Consider the following 19,432-nt stretch of genomic DNA (forward strand, 5'->3'; position numbering starts at 1 on the left):
GATTGGAGTGAAGTTACTAACGAGAATGATTCAAATACATCTTTGGATTTATTTTATCGAATTCTGAACGAAAAACTGAATCTTCATTGCCCATTTAGAGCTACATACCGGAAAGGAAACTCGCCCAAAAAACCTTGGATAAGTTTATCGCTTTTAAAATCTATCAAGGAAAAACAAATCGACTCTATAAGATAAAAATGAAATACCCCTCAGCCCATAATGTGCAGCGATTCAAAAATTATAAAAATTTGCTGGTTAAAATTCTTAGAACAAGTGAACAAATTTATTATGAAAATTCATTTAAAAAATCGGATTCACCTATGACTACATGGAAATTAATCAAGGAAAAAATTGGAAATAATACTAAGACATCACATCCTGAAGTGATCATAAATGAAAGTGGTATTGAATTGAAGGGGAAGGATGTTGTTGCAGATTATTTTTATAATTACTTTTCCCATTTTAGTGCTACTGCTGATCTGAAATCCCCTGAATCTTTATTAAATTGGTTCATATAAAGACTATCCACCGTCATCCGAAAATTTTAGTATGTTCCTGGCCCCTGTTACTTTCGGTGAATTCCAGAAAGTAATTACGAATTTAAAACGTGGTAATTCCCTAGGTCTAGATGGGCTTTCCATAAATATTCTGAAAGAACTTGCTTGTGTAATCCATGTTCCATTGCTTCATATTTAAAACGCATCTATATCATCAGGGATCTTTCCAGAAGTATGGAAATCTGCACAAGTTATTCTAATTCATAAGAAAGGTGATAAGACAGATGTAGGTAACTACCGCCCAATAGCTATTCTTTCTCCAATATCTAATGTTCTAGAAAAAATTATTCAAGAAAGAATGGTATCCTATTTTAATAAAAGGAATTTATTTACTAAGAATCAGCTTGGATTCAGGTCGGGTCATTCCACTGAACAAGCTTTTGCTGCGCTAATCTTAGAGATAATGATTTACTAAATGATGATAATTATGTGTCTGCTCTCTTCTATGATATAAAAAAGGCATTTGATACGCTAAACCATGAAATCTTGACGGAAAAAATTAACAACACAGATATTAGAGACAAAGGCCTAGGTCTAATAAAATCTTACCTGTATGATCGAAAAATTCAGGTAGAAATAAATAGACATCTATCAAGCCATATCGTTATTGATGATGTTGGAGTCCCCCAGGGATCAGTATTGGGGCCATTACTATTTTTGATCTATATAAATGACCTCCCAAGGTGTTTACCCCAAGATAATAGTTTAGCAGTAATTTTTGCAGATGATACGGCTGTGACAGTAAAATCTAAAACTCCATCTTTGTTGGTTGAGAAAATGGTGACAGCAATGAAATCTTTGAATAAATGGTTTGCGTGTAACTGGAACTTAACCTAGCTCCGAACTTTTCTAAAACTGAATTCATGATTTTTGGATGGTCACAACGGGCGATAAATAAAATTACCATAGATGAGTTAATTGTAAATCAAAGTAGGATAAAAGAGTACATTCATTTCGTTACCTTGGGGTTATTCTCGATGAGCTTTTATCTTTCCGTAAGCATTCTGATTATTTGAGATTGAAACTTGCCCATCACTTGGGTTGTCTTCACAGATTGAAACAGGTGTTTCCTTTCTCCATCCTTAAAATTTTATACCATGCTCTAATTGAATCATATCTTAATTATTGCCCCATAGTTTATCTCAACACATTTATGATCCATCTGCAACCTCTTCAGATAATTCAAAATAAGGCAATTAGAATTCTGGGTGCTTTTGTTCATCGCCCTGCGAGACTTAAAAATCTGTCAGAAACCCAAACTTTATATATTTTTCTCAATATACTTAATCTCAAACAATTGAAGCACGTGCATACAGCAATGTGGTATTATGATATCCATTCCTAAACAAATTATTTCCATGATTTGGGTATAATTGGGACTCCCACTTCTCCTGCCCATTGTATCCGCTCCAAGAAGTATCGCCTTCCGCCAATCAAATCAGAAAGAGCTAGATTCTCAATCAGATGCCAGATTCCTCATATTGCAAATAAACTTAAGTTTGTAGAAATGTCCCGAAGTTTCACAAGTCGATTTTCTTTGAAAAGACATATTTCAAAAATAATCTTTGCCTGGATGTCGGGATTGATTAATAATAGATTTTAGTATGTATTTTGCTCTGGTATTCTTGCGCTGGGGTGGCCTCCTCTATGATCTCCTACCTTGTATGTTTTTTTTTCTCTCGTATATTTTTTTTGGTCTTAGTTTTTTCTCTCTCCTTTGGAATTATAAGTATGACGAGACGTTGTGTTTTTTTTTATCCATTTGTGCTGCCCCAGCCTTATGAGCTCCGCTCTCTGTTGGGGCATAATATTGTTTTTGCATATTTTTAATTTTAATTAATAAATACTGATTGATTGATTGATTGAGTGGTTGGGAGTGACCGTGAGGTCCTTAGAGGCTATAGAGTTTTTTTCAGTCTTAAGGTTAGCATAAAAATTGAGAGCTATGAAAGTATTCAGAAAAGAACAATTTAGTGAACGAATTACATTTACAACTATAATCCAATGTGTCATTAACTAAATTCCAACGGGAAACTGAATATCTAGGCCTATTCTCTCACAAATTATTGTCAGAAGAAACGTAATTTTTGAAAATTAAATTCTAGAAAACGATTGGGGATTAGAGAACACCACAAAAGGTAATAAAAAAAAAGCCTGATTCAATATCCTACAAACAAAAGTTCTAGAAAAACACTTATTACTACAGAGCACTATGAAAACCAACAAAAAACTGGGTTCTATAATCAAACCCTATAAGATTAGAAAAGAACACAATATTATATTTGAATTCTAAACATAATTACGAAAAGGTTCCCTTTTCAGCTAGATAAATCGTCCTGATTTTTGTATATTTTTGCTTATAGTTTATTATTGAACATACTATTTTTCATTAAATTACTTTTATTCCAAATTTTGACTTTTGAGCTTTTTGTTTTTATTATACTTGAAGAACAGAAATCCCTTACATTTATTCTGTTATGTACAAAACTGATTCTTGTTAGAAGGATACACACCCTTACGGAAATAACGCAATATTCAGAATACTACTTCATTGGGAAGTTTCAACCAGCGAACACCTCTCTGGCACTAAAGTGCTATTTGAAGAACACCAAAATCCATAATTTTTCCGTTTCAATATTCCAAAATAATTGGTTCACCAAAGTTACTTCTTAATTTGTTTTATTCTTTTATCAATATTTCTATATCCCATCTATTATACTATATTTCACCTTTATCCCTATTTTATATCTATATTATTTATCTAAATTACTTATATTATCTATATATATTTATAATACCTTTGTTTATATTTTATCTATTCTATTTATATCAATTTTATCTGTATGCTTTTATTAATTATTATTTAAGAAACATGGATATTTTCGTAATTACTTTCTACATTAGTTTCTTTCTATATATTTCTTTCTATAGTTTCTTTCGTAATTACTTTCTATATATATTTATACTACCTTTGTTTATATTTTATATATTCTATTTATAACAATTTTATCGGTATGCTTTTATTAATTATTATGTAAGAAACATGGATATTTTCGTAATTACTTTCTACAATATTAAACGGTGAAATAGCCGAAACGGTCTAAGCTCTTTATCAACTATGCACGCTGATTCAAAGAAGATGAAGTTAAATTAGTTATTGTTATCAAAAAAGATTATTCTTGAAACTAGGAATGAAGATCATACATCCTCAATACCATAATCAATTTATGTATTTTGTAGTGGAAGTTCGTTCGGGACTCTGAAACTCTTCGACAGCAGAAAAAAACTTGAACCGGTTTTAAACCAGAAATTGGATCGAAATTGCATATTGAAAGTTTTGTGGAGAAGTGATGGAAAAATTGCTCTTGGTACTACTTCTGGCTATGTGAAGGTGTATGATATCAGGAACAGTTCTAATCCTTTAGCAGCTATACACGCTCATTCAAAGAAAGTGAAGGTAAACGAAGTTAAATTCAGCTGAATTTAAGGAGCATCATTAAAAGTCGAAACGAACAGAAATAATTCCGTAAACGAGGGGGAAGGGATATCTCTTCTACAACCCTCGCTCTTTACATTTAAAATTTGAATTTTGTCACACTTGTTAAGGAATGACTGCTCAAACACAAGGAAATTTAAATTGGAATGATTTTTTTTGAGAATTTAAGACTCAAGACTTTAGCGTAATGAGTACTAATACTACTACTAATAACTCGCTGCAGCACCAAGCCGCCCGAGGCCAACAAGTTCCCATTTCCTTTAAATCTTTAATTATGACATCCTCCCAACGCAGACGTGGACAACCTACTTTCCGTGTAGCCCCAGACAATTGGCCAAAAAGGACAGTTTTCGGCAATTGGTCATCTTTCATTCGGAGAACGTGACCTAGCCATCTCAACCTTTCTTTCATTATAGCCCTAAAAAGTGGGATTGAACCATATTTTTCGTATAAGCTACAGTTTGAAGCACAATTAGTCAGCCGGGTACCCAGAACAATCCGTATGCAACTTCTCTGGAAAACATCTAGTAAATTTTCGTCCTCTTTTCGGAGCGCCCATGCTTCAGAGCTATATTTGACCACTGTCATCACTGTAGCTTCCAATATTCTAATCCTGGTTCGCAGACTTATCTTCTTATTCTTCCAAACTTTTTTTAACTGTGAAAAAACAACCTGAGCCTTAGCTATTCTACTTTTAACATCTTCACTGCTCCCACTGTCTTTACTAATAATATTACCAAGGTAAGTGAAGTTGCCCACCTGTTCAATCTTTTCGTTACCCAACGTCACCTTTTCATCTTTTTCATAATTTTCAAACCTATTTTAGCACCCTGAACTCGCAAGCGTAATGCTTAATAGCGTAATGAGTGAGGTTCAGGAAGGGGTAGCCATTCCTCTTATACCAGATAGTTTCCGTTCGTTTTAATTTTTATATTGCTCCTTACTTTAATTTTTATGAAAGACTTGTTTTTCACATTCAATTTCTGATTTTTTTTTTCTCTTTTTAAATCATCCAAGGAACCTGAAAAATATTCTCCCCTTGGAAAACCCTTTCCTTTCACACAAAATTCCCTATTCCCCCAAACAATCCGAATGTTTCTCAATAAAACATACTGTGTGAGCAAGGGGTAAATTACATAACTTTACCCAGGGACTATAGGTAAATCGTCATCCCCTAAGGCATAGTTATATACCTTTCGACAATACTGAATAAAATTGTTATTTATAAATTTTGACCAGATGTCCTCGGGGAGAAAGGGGAGTGGAAGGTGGGCTAGTTGCCCTCCAATTTTTTGGTCAATCAAAAAAGGACACTAGAACTTTGGATTTCCGTTCAAATATGCCCCTTATCAATGTTCTAGAACTGTAGGTTCGATACGATCTCCCCTGAGGGGAAAAAGAAACAAATAAACACGGATGCGTGATCATTCCTCTACCAAAAAATACAAAATTCCACTTTTTTGTAGATAATTTTTACATTTGGACTCTCTGACATGCCAAGTCTGATTGTGTGGTTTTCAAGAAATTCTGCTTGACTTTTTGAGGGTATTTTCTCCCCTTTCGAAAATAAGGCAAATTCTCGCAGATTCGTAGCTTTGGATGGGTATCATTAAACTTACTGAATTTTACATATTTAGTATCAGCATAAAAAGAAAACTCTTTTGATGTACAAATTGTTATCAAAATTGTATTTTTTAACTTCGGTTGCTATCGGGCTGAGTACTTGTAGTTTTGTTACATCAAATTGTTTGATTCATTTAATTACTAACGAAGATCAGTTTCGGTTTTTTAATCGGGTATTAGTATTCAACTGGTTTAAAATTGATGTGGCTATGTTGTCTGGCTAACGTTCAGTGAATATTCTCTTAAGCTTAAAAGAAAATCCTAAAATTTTAGCGTCACAAGAAAACGTTTCATAACATCGCAAGAACGTTGTAAGAAAAACGATTACAGTCCCATACTTAAGCCAGTGGCTTAGCAAGAATCTTTTTTCGATGATCCCACATATAATTTGAGAATTCTCTTCGAAGGCAAGTGGGCCAACTAAACAAACAGCCTTTGTGTAGGCTTTACAAACTATTGTTGTAAATTCTTTCTTCTCCTGTTATCCTACTACTAAAAAGCTTTATATAAATAAAATACAGGCAAATATAGCTATCTTGTTACACCTCATCCAAATATATATTTTCTGAATAACGTTTGCTAGTGAATGAACCAGCAATCCAACAGTTTTTCACTTACAACTGCAGCTGCGTCTTCAGCTAACATCGGTTAGGAACGATTAACTCTGGTTCCGTGAATGTTGGTGCCCTTTTCACGATTGGTTAATGAGCTCAAGGATGATCTAATAAATAAATCAAAAATAAAGCCTCGGCCTAAAGGGCTAAACAAATAACGTTTGTTAGTGAATAAACCACCAATCTAACAGTTTTTCACTTACAACTGCAGCGCTGCTGTGTCTTCAGCTAACATCGGTTAGGAACGATTAACTCTGGTTCCGTGAATGTTGGTGCCCTTTTCACGATTGGTTAATGAGCTCAAGGATGATCTAATAAATAAATAGAAAATAAAGCCTCGGCCTAAAAGGCTAAACAAATAACGTTTGTTAGTGAATAAACCATTAATCCAACAGTTTCTCATTTACAACTGCAGCTGCGTCTTCAGCTAACATCGGTTAGGAACGATTAACTCTGGTTCCGTGAATGTTGATGTCCTTTCCACGATTGGCTGATGAGCTCAGGGATGATCTTATAAATAAATCGAAAATAAAGCCTTGGCCTAAAGGGCTGAACAAATAACGTTTGTTAGTGAATAAACCACCAATCTAACAGTTTTTCACTTACAACTGCAGCGCTGCCGTGTCTTCAGCTAACATCGGTTAGGAACGATTAACTCTGGTTCCGTGAATGTTGGTGCCCTTTTCACGATTGGTTAATGAGCTCAAGGATGATCTAATAAATAAATAGAAAATAAAGCCTCGGCCTAAAAGGCTAAACAAATAACGTTTGTTAGTGAATAAACCATTAATCCAACAGTTTTTCATTTACAACTGCAGCTGCGTCTTCAGCTAACATCGGTTAGGAACGATTAACTCTGGTTCCGTGAATGTTGATGTCCTTTCCATGATTGGCTGATGAGCTCAGGGATGATCTTATAAATAAATTGAAAATAAAGCCTTGACCTTAAATAGATCCTTTTGGTAGGCTATAGTCCATCTAATTGGAAGTATTACTTAATTTTTGTGAACGACCAGAAATGAAACTAAAGGAAAAATAGGTGCAACATTTTCTGTGTTTGTGAAGTTTAGTGCAAGGACCAAGGCCGTATCCAGGGGGATATCAGCTTTGACCTCCACCTCCCCCCAAATTTCTTGTCTGACTCGTCAAAAAATAACGAAAAACATAGGTACTTGTATATTATACAGAACACACTCAATAAGTGAAGCTAGGCTCTTTCGTGAAAAAAAAACGACAAAGGTAAATTTTGATTAAGTTATTTTATATATAAAGGTGGTTAGGTTAGGTATTTGATATAATGCACCCCCCCCCCCCTAATATGCAATTATGCAGCCAGAACTTTTGATAAATTTAATGAAATAAAACCAAATATGATGAAAATACAATACTTTATCAGGAAAATTGTAAAATTACAACTTAGAATAATGTACCCAGAACGCAGAAATGTCGTTAAGAATCGGAGTTAGTTATTCCGATCGATGACTGGTAGTTATTCCAATCGATAGCACTTCACGGAGGTAGTTATTCCAATCGATAACTGTCTTCCTAGAAATGCCTAGCTCTCGTTCACACCAGGCCACATTTATCGATTAGTAAACCCAGCAATAAATGAAACGAACTGCAGCAATAAATGGTATACTGTAAGCAAACCACGTATTTACACGCAAATTGACTTTTTTCAAACATGGTCTATTGTTACAGCTCTAAAAATGTTCCTCCTCGTAAGAGTACAAAGTCATGTTGTGTCCATTGACGCAGATTTTTGTTGTGGGCAACAATCCCTTATCCTAATATAAATGCCTCTTTTTCAATCTTTGGTAAATCCCAAATCTTCATTTCAAAATCCATGTTCAGACACTCTCTTCTATCACTATGCGTAGCAAACTAAATTGAGTTCTGTCTTTGTGGCTATGAAACCGGATTTTCGTATCGTAGTTTATTTCACATATATATATATATATATATCGGAGAAATATATATACCGGACGAATTGGACAAACATTTCAGGTGGGGGGGGGGGGTTAACCCTCAAACTCCCTGGCCAGAGGGTCTGAAAGGGAGAGGAAGTAGCACCAATTTAATTTATAAGCCTTGACATGTCTTGTGATATAATATTTTTAATTGTGCTCTCGTTGTGTTACAAAAAGAAGTACACTGCTCAGAATACAAATTGTTTTCAGAAAAGTGTAAATTATGTCTGACCATTCCATATTTGTGGCTTCATTTGGGGGTGGGAAGCTTTGCCCCAGAAATTTTTACTTAACAAGCACATGATCAATATTTACTTTAGTACATATTATGTTGTGTTTACTGCGTTCCATTCAAATATACATAAAATATAAACAAAACTTACAATTATAACATTATATTGAATTTTCAACGAAGTACAAAAGACACTGTAGCCTTTTGTGGGGTTTAATAATTAACAATAATTACCTTCTCAACAACAGAGCCAAACTGATCCAGAAAGGTAAAACGACCCTTATTTTCAGTTTTTTGTGTTTTTTTGTGTTTGGTCCTATCTGTCATCATTATTTATGTTTCTTTTAGGCTTCGTATCTTTATTTGCAGTTATATCTTAGCAACAAATGTTTTCCTCAGAATTCTATTAAGATTTTCTATCACGGTGATTCCCTCTGTGTATGGACCTGAACCTATCGACCATTGTGATTTATTTAGAACATAAAGCCTCAAGACAGTATTTATATATATATATATATATATATATATATATATATATATATATATATATATATATATATATATATATATATATATATATATATATATATATATATATATATATATATATATATATATATATATATATATATATGTGTGTGTGTGTGTGTGTGTGTATGTGTGTGTGTGCGCGTGTGTGTGTGTGTTTGTGTGTATGTATATCCACATATGTATATACATAAGCTAAACTAAATTAAATAAGTTAAATTTTCCATTCTCTCTTTTCGCGTCATGAAAAATTGTATCAATTTTATTTAGAATGAAAAAGTGATTATAAGACTTAAAATAAGAAGAATTCAACCACTAACAAATTTTACGTTTGATCGGTAGTAAACTTAACTCTAAAATTATATTTTACCACGCTTCATCCCTATTCAGACTTTCGTTTTCAAAAGCCATCATTGTTTGCCACCATTTTTCGTTCAAAATTCAAATCAAATAAAGAATAATAAATCATAAATGGTTAAATTTTCTAGGCTTTAGCTTGGTGCCCTTGGGAGACTTTCAAGTTAGCAAGCGGTGGAATTAATGCAGAAGATACTTCAGTGAAAATTGTGGACATCGATAAGGGAATTGTAGTTGAAACTTTTGAGACAGGAGGACCGGTAATATGTTTAAGCTCCTTATTTACTTTCATCCATGACAAATGAGTTAAGGATTTATTGTCAGATAAATTTGTGTCAGTTCGCTCCTATAATCTGTAGGTTTTGGGTCTCTTTAATACTTCAATTTAAAGATATACTTTGCATGTATGTATTTATATCATTATAAAACTGCCAATTAGCCTATAGAAGTGGGTCCCATAGAGAGGATCCCTCCTCTTACCACCAAAACCCTCTCTTACCAGCCCACCCCCTTCTGATAGACCCAAATAAACAAAAGTTTAAAATTTGCAATTTTCTTGGATAATGTATCATTTTTTTGCGGATTTTTTTTTTTTTTTTTATTAGATCTATAACCCTCTGAGAAAACATCTACTGGTCTATCCTCCCTCTATTGTAGAAAATCGTATTAAGGATCCATTGGCTTAGAGTAATTTTAAAAGGTCTGTTGTGACTGAAACTAGAAATAGGTGCCTTAAGAACTATTTACAAAATGGACTAGTATTTTAACTTGCAGAATCTTTAGTATATCTTTAGTTCGCAGAGCCCTCACAAGGAGGTATTTTTTAAACCACATTTCTTTTCACAACTGACTTATAACACCTTATTTCTAATCAGCCTATCTTCTTCCTTTTTAGAGGTGTTTTGCTCCTCTCTTAGAATCGCATATGGACCATAATATTCTGTGACCAAATCCACCTATCCATAATTACTACTACTGGTTCACAGTTTTGTGTCACTTGAGAGATCATGCTCAATCCCTGCGTGTTATAAGTTTTAGCTTTGATTATTTTCCAAAAAAAATCAGCAAAGTCTTGCATGATTCTCAAAATTTTTATCTTAGCATGATATTTTGTGATCAGCTTCCCTCTGTAAGACTGATTACTTACTAGAGCTATTCTAGGAAACTGGTTCTTTTTCACACAGTGAATATACCCAATGTAACTAGTTCACTCTTTTAAGGTCCTAAATATGGTAAAGATTTAATACATTTAATTCAGGAAAATATTTCATACGGAAGCTCTATATCAGGGCTTATGCCTATAGGACTAACCCTTAAGAAACGTCTCTTAAAGGGCTTATGACACTCTGCTATTCTCACTTTAGTATCCTTGCTTCTGTGCAATACTAAACGACATTCGGCCCTGTAGCCCAGAATATCCTAATTGCTGACCTTGCTTGGACCTTTCGCATTTTCCATACGCTCTAAAGTTCAGGGGAAACATTCTGTGTTTCTGCCATGATGTTGTCCTTCGGACTCCTGGGTCCGAATTACCTTCCCGGTACCACAAAATGCAATAGTACGAGGGGCATTAAAAAATACGTGAAGTTTTTGTCAACAAGATATTGGCAACCGTTTTCTATGACTAGAAAGGATTTGTACTTGTGGAAGATTTTAGAAGGTACATCTATCCTGCGATCTTCATCTTTAGCTACAAAACCACATAAACAAAATCACGTCTATTCCTTCAACTATTTCATTCGGGATAAATGTTGTTTTTAGCAAGGTAACCGTGCTAAATAGTAAGCTTTTAGACATCAGAAATTGGACATTTCTTCGTTTCACTGTCTTAGTAAATATTTTTCATGGTTAGTTTGTCTCTTTCTATTTCTGTGTGTAACTCCGCTATTTATATTTTTGTTATTAGTTGGCTAGAACATGACATGACTGCCTGTCCATGGATTATTCTTTATGGTTGATTGTGTATGGCTATGCTGTTTGACCTATGTGATTGTATGGATGAGTAGGGTTAAGGCCTCATTCAAGTGCTGGTCTATATTAATCATTAATTTAGAAAACAGTCTTCCTTTTCTCCTTCTGTCTCCTTTTTTTTATGTGTTTGTGCTGTTGCATTGGTGATTTCTCTTTTCGTTATATATACAAATAAATATATATATATATATATATATATATATATATATATATATATATATATATATATATATATATATATATATATATATATATATATATATATATATATTATCAGTTGGATAGTTGAATAATATTACCAGATAATCGATAATTTAATTGTGTTTTTGTTGGGGTAATATAAAATTTCTAAAAATAATAAAGTAAAATCTGCAACAAATTTGATTGACGAAAGCATTTTTGACAAAAAGTCAAATGAAGAAACCTAGGTTCGTGTTACTAAATTGGCCAAAGGATCCATTCTATTTTTCTTTTTTTTCAGTTACATTTAACTATCATTTGTTTCGTTCATTTATCTAACAATTTATCCATTCTGCATTTTTGTTCATGTCTACAGTTATGTATTGATTCTGCTTTTATCATAATTATTTCTGTAGCCATTGCTCTTTGTAAAAATTTTTAACTTTAGGTTGTATCAATAATATGGAATGAAGAATACAAAGAAATCTCTACAGCCCTTCTAAATGGCAACAACACAATAAAACTATGGAAAGCCTGTGATTTTTCACTAGTTGGAGCTCTTGGTTGTCCTTCTGGTAAATATGAGCTGGCTTATCGTATAATTGCAGTGGTAGTTCTGGCCTCTTTTGCACCCGGGGCAAAATCTTGACAAGATCCCCCCCTATCTTCCAAAAATTTTCAGGCCAAATTTTTGTGAAATTTTCATTGATTAACAAAATGTTCTATTTATTTAAGTATGGCTTTTCCTAGTTCAGTGACTAAAAAATTATTAATTATCCAGTCCTAATTGACTGCTTCTAATTCTTTACATTCCATGCTCGTTAACACTGAATCATATAGTCGCTTTTGGCCCATAATTGATCTGAAGTACGTTGATATTGATTTAAGTTTACCAAACGACCGCTCAGTATTGACTACAAACACTGCACTTGCTAATAATATCTAATAGGCAAACTCTTATATTTAAGAAGACCCCTTCATCTCCGTTTAGCAACATTAAAATTAATTGTTTCGTTATACTTTCTTTTATTTTCAAAGAATTGTCATGAAGATATGGGAAAAATTAAAATTTCGGATTCAATTTGCTTATACTTGCTGGCAACTACGCCATTTATTTTATTTTATAAAAATAAAATTTCCAAGATTACAAAATGATAATAACAGTTAGATTGTTTATTTGAAATTTTTGGCCCCTAAAATTTCTGCACCTGGGGCAAGTGCCCCCTCTGTCTTCCCTAAAACCGCCTTTGTATGATTGTCTATGTTAGATTACCATTTAAGGCTCAAAGTTTATTTTTTCTATAGTTTTTGTTCCCAGAAAAGGACTACATTTAAATTTGTTGGGATACGTAAGGAACTGTAGAGTTTGGATGGGCCATGTAATCAGGTATAAACCAATTTTTGAACAAGGAGTGTATATCCTATAGGATTTGACAGTGAGTGTCAGGAAATATTCATCTAAGGACTGTAAAAGTACATAATTTTATTTTACTGCTTATAAAGGATAATTTACATAGCATGAATTAATAAGAGTTCATAAATCACTTTCTAACTACCCTAATGCATTCCTATCCCAATAAATTTTTTTACAATTACCCTTTTGAGACACTGTGTCTGGCTTTGACCTTTGTACTCTAAGTTGCACGCAAGAATGTGAGTCAATTCTGTGCCACATTCCAAAAATCTGCAAACTTGGAAATTTCCAATTATGTATTTTGACCAAAATGACAGATAATCAGTGCAAACGGGATCCACTTTCCCAAAATGTTATCGAAAGTTCATTCAAGCACTGTAATTTAAAATTTAATGAAATTATATCCCTCTAAACGAATATTAATTATTATAAATACAATTCAGCATATTTAACATTGTTTGTTTATATTATGTGTTACCCATTGCAGATCTTAGAGACTGAGAACCATTGCTGCCATTTGAGCCCCCCACTTATAAATTCTCATAAGTTTGAGCTTGTGGAGATTTGAACTAATTTTCGTGGTTTGTCCACTTCATAAAAGGAGATACACTTAGACACAAACTGTCTAGTTTTCCTTGGAATCCCTTGTGCAAACTTGAGGGATTTCACCCTGTCTCCTTTCTGTTAGCTGGTATACCAATACTCGGGTAAAGATCAATCCTATTTTGCAATTTTCTGGTGCCATTATAGCCACAATCCCTTCAGACATTTGCGCAGCACTTCTTCGTAACTTGTTTTAGTAAAGTAAGGTGCTTATTACATCCGTGAATATTAAAGACACACCAAGAATTAAAGACGTTTGTTTCAACGCTTTTGTTATCCCGAGACATTTAAGTTTTAGTAGTGACAAATCAAATTTCTGCAAATCTGCTTACAAAAGGGGCTAGTTGCGCCAAGACCAACTCTCATACTCTTAAGAGTATTTTTAACTAAAAAAGTCCCCGTCAATATAAGAAAATAAATTAGCCAATGCCGTCCGTAGGTTTCAGCTGACGGATTTTCTCAGCCTATCTCAATATTTTCGTATTAACACAAGACCTGGCTTAATCACAAAGCGGTTGCTACCTGTGCTTCAGATTTTTAATAAATATTGAGTTACTCAAATTCAAAAATAATAAGGGTCACCCTTCCCATGGTTCTAAAAAGCTTGCGAAACCTTCTTTGATGTTTTTGTGATTCTATCATAAGTCTGTTGGTAGCTAATTTATAAAAAAAAAATTCTACTAGCTAACAAAAAAAATTACTAACAATTGTTAGTAAATTTTTTAGACAAATCGAAACATTGCTCCTGAAAATTTTTGATGGGTTTTTGGATATATGGCTCCAAAAAATATTAGAAAATAAAAATAAAACTTGTGAATTTGTTTACTTAAAAGTGGCTTTGTACAACTTTTTTTGTTCTAAATTCTTTCTTAACTTTTGTACTTATTTAGAAATATCAAAAGCTACGCTAAATTTTTTTATTATATTTTTTTTTGATTTTTAGATCCACGACCAATCGTATGTTTCTCTGAAATGTTTAAAATGATTCTTTATTAACTCTTGAGCTAAATGAAAATGATTAGCAACAATTATGACGGTGCAAACAGGCATGTAAGATTGGTGTTCATTAAAATTGTTGAAAAAATCTATTCTGGGCTATACAGATAACAATCTATAAGTATAGAGAATTGTTAAAATTAAAAAATAAGTAAAAATATTTAACAAAAAAATCAAATAGTTGAAGTTATAACAATTCCTTTTAGGGGTTTCCCTTAGAATATTCAACTAGAGACTATCTCCTTAAGACTGGTTCCCATCAAACTGAATAGATATCTGCTAACTATTATTGAAGTAATTTATTTCAAAGTTTCCAGTTTTGATCTTCGTCAATGCCACTTTTTATTATTCATAACTTATTTATAGAATAATTACTATATATAAGCCGGCTCCAGCGTAATTTTGGAAAACAAAATCAACTTTGCTAATAAAGTTGTGGTGCGCTCTGTAAAATTATACAGAGATGGTGAAATAGAAATAAATGATGAAATAGAATTATCCTTGCTCGAGGACTACCTCAGATCCTTGAGCCCAGAGAGCTTGAGAGTCTTCTGGAATCTTCAAGGTTCTTAGTTTTGCAGATTGAAGTTTGTTTCAGGATCTGGTAAGCTGTAGCCCACCATGTAAAAATAAAACATAAGGGTATAAAAACACAAAAAGACACATATTTACATATAGTGGATAATTTTCGAGCCAACTGATCAATAAGGCATAATTTGCTTCATATTATCATTAATAGCAATATCAGTCAATAAAGTCAACTGATTAATGTCTCTGCTCAATATCACTCAGAAAAATATATTCGATTGATAGTCTTTGCGTTGTATACAACATTATGTTCATTCTTATTTTATTTCATTTTCAAGTCTTGTATATACAGGTCATAAATCCTACAAAAAATCCTATATACATCCTAAAAAGATATTTGCTTGACCGTTTCACATTTCATTATATATTTTTTCATTTTTGTAACAGCTTGGGGATCTGAGAGGGCAAACCGAATATGTTTTCTATGATTCTAATTCTGGTATGTCTGGCTAATTTTAAGCGGAACTCATTTGAGTAGATCATCACGCAATAAGTAAAGGCTTAATATTTTTTCTTGAAAATGAACAGGCTGTAGAATTTACTATTTTTCTCTGTGTCAGCTCTTATTCTCTTCTTTTGTATATCCAAAATTACTTAAAAGTAAACAAGCTGAAAATTTCTTATACCAAAATACCAAAGAAACAAAACAATACCAAATACCAAATGCCAAAGTATACCAAACCCAAAGTACCCAAAATACCAAATACCAAAGAAACAAAACAATAATAATAATAAATGCGCTGTGCTTAGTTTTGACGTGGTTGCAAGATTTTTTTTTTTTCAAGCGGTCAAACTTTGTATAATCGTAAGAAATAACAGCGTGCAGAAATTTTCTAGTAGGGGTAGGAGGAGTGGAGGTCACGCGACTTCTATGCCCGACACAATTTCCCATTTTGGTCTGTAGACACTTGCAAAAAGAAAACAAAAGCAGATGAAGTGGGTATGACTGACAAACGAGAACTTTTGCAGTACTGAGTATCGTTTTACCAAGCATCATTCTGTTTATTGGTCTTAATCATTTCCTGAAGAGCTTTCTCGAAGAATAGAGTTGCCGTTCTTCACAACTCCTATATTTCCTTTTTTGAACCGCCAAGTTTAAAATACATTTGTTGAGATCATGCAACACTGGCGTCTCCTTCATCTAGTAAAAAAACACTCTTCAATATTTTTCTTTCATAGCTAAGTAATATCACTTAGATATATATCTGTTACGAATGTTGCAATATTATTTACTCTCTTAGCAATTTTCTGTAATTTCCTAGAAGTACTTTTAATAATTTTACCTACTAATGTCAATAACTTAACCATTGACCTGCTATTTTAACAGTTTTGAGTAACACGATATTGTATTGACTAACGCAATTGAGGCTATTATCTTTTTCTAGCTCATCAAGATAAGATTATTTCAACTGTCCAGAGCTGGAATGGAACCAGTATTGCTTCCCTGTCATGTGATGAAACTATTTGTATTTGGAAGTGCTGGCCAAAGTTTTCGAGAAAGCAAAACCATGAAGTTAGGTCTCCGATAGCTCTCACCTTGCGATGAAGAAAAAATGTATCTTGATATTCTTTTTTTTCTATGGCTAATAAATAAGAAAATTATGACCTGTGGATATATTCAATGATTCGACAAATTTTCAATTTTAGGTTAATAATTGAGAAGTGCCTGAGTCATCAGACCTCTTTAGTCCTCAGTTTTATATATTTTGAGTTAGCTTTTGATTCAGTCGATAGAGTAGCTTTAACAGAGGTCCTATCCTTGTGTAGTTTGCCAGATAAATAAATCAAAGTGATTATTGTCATGTACGAGAATATTATTGGTGTGCTTAAGGTAAGAAATGAAGTTAATGGCTGGTTTCGTACTGAATCAGGAGCTAAACAGGGTTTTGCTATTTCACCAATTATATGTATCAATTTGATGAGCTTTACCTAAGGAGCACCTCACAATCCACGGGAGAGTAAGGGATCCAAAGGTGGAAGTAAATATCTCCTAGACTAAGATTAAGCTGATAACTTGAGCACCCTAGACGTAGATGTTAGCAAAATAAATGAATTTTTGGAGGTTTTGATAGCTCAAGGGGCAAGAACAGGTTTTAAAATCAATGTTAAGAAAGACCAACTCGCTAAGACTGGGAATAAGCGAAGGTGAAAGGTGATGTTAGGGAGTGATAAGATCGATCAAGTGGACAGCTTCTCTTACCTAGGAAGTATTATTAGTAAAGACGGCAGATTCAGTGAAGATGTTAAAACTGAAATATCCAAGACTTGGAGTGTTTTTCACAGTTGAAAAAAGTTTGGAAGAATAGGAAGATAAGTCTAAGAACAAAGATTAGAATATTAGAAGCTACTGTGTTGACAAAGGGTAAAGCATAATTCCGAAAAGTTGGTGCTTTGAAAGATAGAAGAGGATTTATTAGATATTTTCCAGAGAAATCGCTTACGGATTGTTTTGGTCACTCGTCTGACCAACCATATTTCAGACAGTAACCTGCACGAAAAATGTGTGAAATTCCATTGTCTAGAGCTATAATAAGCGAAAGAATGAGATGTCTTGGCCTCGCTCTGTGGATGAAGGGTGACGGATTGTCAAAGATTGTCCTTGTCGGCCAAAAAAAAAGTTGGCTGTCCCCAAATTGGACGGTATTATGTCATAAGGAAATATTTCAGCGAAATTGGAACTTCCTGGGAAGGTTTAAAGAGGGAAGCTTTGAATAGATTTTTAGGGAGGAGGAGTGTGCGTAGCAGTGTTGGTGTCAGGCGGTTTGGTGCTGCAATAGTAATTGTAGTAGTGGCATCAATCTAAGAAAAACAAACCGTGTTTAAAACAGTTGACCGTATAAAACGTGTGGTTTAACCCCCATTTCTAGGACTATAATGAAAGAGAGGTTAAGATGGCTGGGGCAGGTTTTGCGGATTGACGATGATAGATTGCCAATAATTCCAAATGAAAAGCAGGTAGTCTTAAGTTGGGGTTGGAGGATGTCGTAAGGAAAGATTAAAGGGAAATGGGTACTTCCTGGAAGGTTATAAAGTGGGAGGCTTTGAATATAAAGAGGTGGAGAAAGACCATTCGTAGCTGTGTCAGATGTCTTTGTGCTGCGGGAAATTGTTAAAAGTAGTATTTGTCGAACATTTAAAACTTTAATTGCAAATGTCTTTAATTCCTGAGTGACAAAATAAGGAAATTTACCCTCTTCAATTTGTTAGAGCTAAATTTGTCTAGGATGAATCTTTTGCCTTGAAACCCCACATCTATCAAAGATTAGGTCGCAACGTTGCAACTGGCTCTAAAAAACTCTTTCTAGGTCGCAAATAAATTGTAAAAAAGTGATTCTTTTATATTATAATTTTGAGGTGTTGTGAAATTTTCCCTCCTCGTGGAGTAAAAATGACGAATCATGAAATCGTGAAAATTTTGGATCGTGAAAAATTTAAAACTCCTCACAGCACCGCGATTGATAAAATTTGAGAAACAATACCCAAGAGATAGACGAACCCTCCCAAAAGACTTCGGACGTTAAAAGTTTCATTTGACGTCATAGTACTTTATCTTGCCTTAATTTGAACTTCGGAGCGAATTAGTTGCAAGATTTGATGCTCTGTAGTTGATGATGACGATAGATCTGGTCGTTGTGCTAAGGTCAAGCGACAAATCATCAGGACTAGAGAGTGCTGGAGAGATGCAACTTAAGCCAACTTGGTAACAGTGATCACATGGTAGATGTGGTTCAAGAACCATTCTCTAGTGATTTAGAATTGGCACCGAAATACAACAGCAACTTTGGATTGAGTATGCGAGATGGTTGGGTATGAAAAACCGCATCATCCTCCAAGCTGACTCTCTATTGTCTTCCAAGAGTGTTATGGTATTGAGGACTGGGAGGGGTTTTCCCACTGGAATTTCAATGGTTTGGCCTACCATTCCTTGTTGAGCCTCTTTTTAAATTCCTCAGGCGAGGAAGCAGAAATAGTCTCTTGGCTTAATTGGTTCCAATCGTTCACTACTTGCTGGCTAGAAACGTCTAGTTGGACCTTGGTGTTAACGGTGGATTTTAACAGCTTTTTAGAAAGTTCTCGTGTTTGTCTTTGGTGGGAAGGGAGGTCAAACAGCTTCTGGTCTGCTTGCTAGAGATACCTGTAGGTGAGCATCATGTAATTACTCCTACGCCGAAAAAAGTTTTGGGAGGTTGGCATATTCTACTGCAGTAGGGCTGACTGGGTAAACCGTCGATGCATTTGGTGGCTCTCCTTAGCGTATTAGCCTAAATAACAGAAAAGATAATGAAAAGTTTTATTGAGGAGC

At 33.9% G+C, this 19,432-nt stretch overlaps 1 protein-coding gene across 3 annotated transcripts in view; it reads left to right on the forward strand.

The window, feature by feature from the left end:
• LOC136027838 (cell division cycle protein 20 homolog) overlaps nt 1-16,734 on the forward strand; it is a 54,328-nt gene extending 37,594 nt beyond the window's left edge. For 2 of the 3 annotated variants that reach the window (XM_065705264.1, XM_065705259.1), the window contains exons 6-9: nt 3,798-4,014; nt 9,509-9,637; nt 11,977-12,103; nt 16,515-16,734. In XM_065705264.1, coding sequence (XP_065561336.1) covers nt 3,798-4,014; nt 9,509-9,637; nt 11,977-12,103; nt 16,515-16,675 — 634 coding nt within the window. In that variant the 3' untranslated portion in view covers nt 16,676-16,734. The remainder of the gene's footprint in view (nt 1-3,797; nt 4,015-9,508; nt 9,638-11,976; nt 12,104-16,514) is intronic. The other variant, XM_065705269.1, reaches the window with a different exon arrangement.
• The last annotated feature ends 2,698 nt before the right edge of the window (nt 16,735-19,432 follow it).

This window comes from Artemia franciscana, chromosome 1 (assembly GCF_032884065.1).
Source record: "Artemia franciscana chromosome 1, ASM3288406v1, whole genome shotgun sequence".
Taxonomy (NCBI): domain Eukaryota; kingdom Metazoa; phylum Arthropoda; class Branchiopoda; order Anostraca; family Artemiidae; genus Artemia; species Artemia franciscana.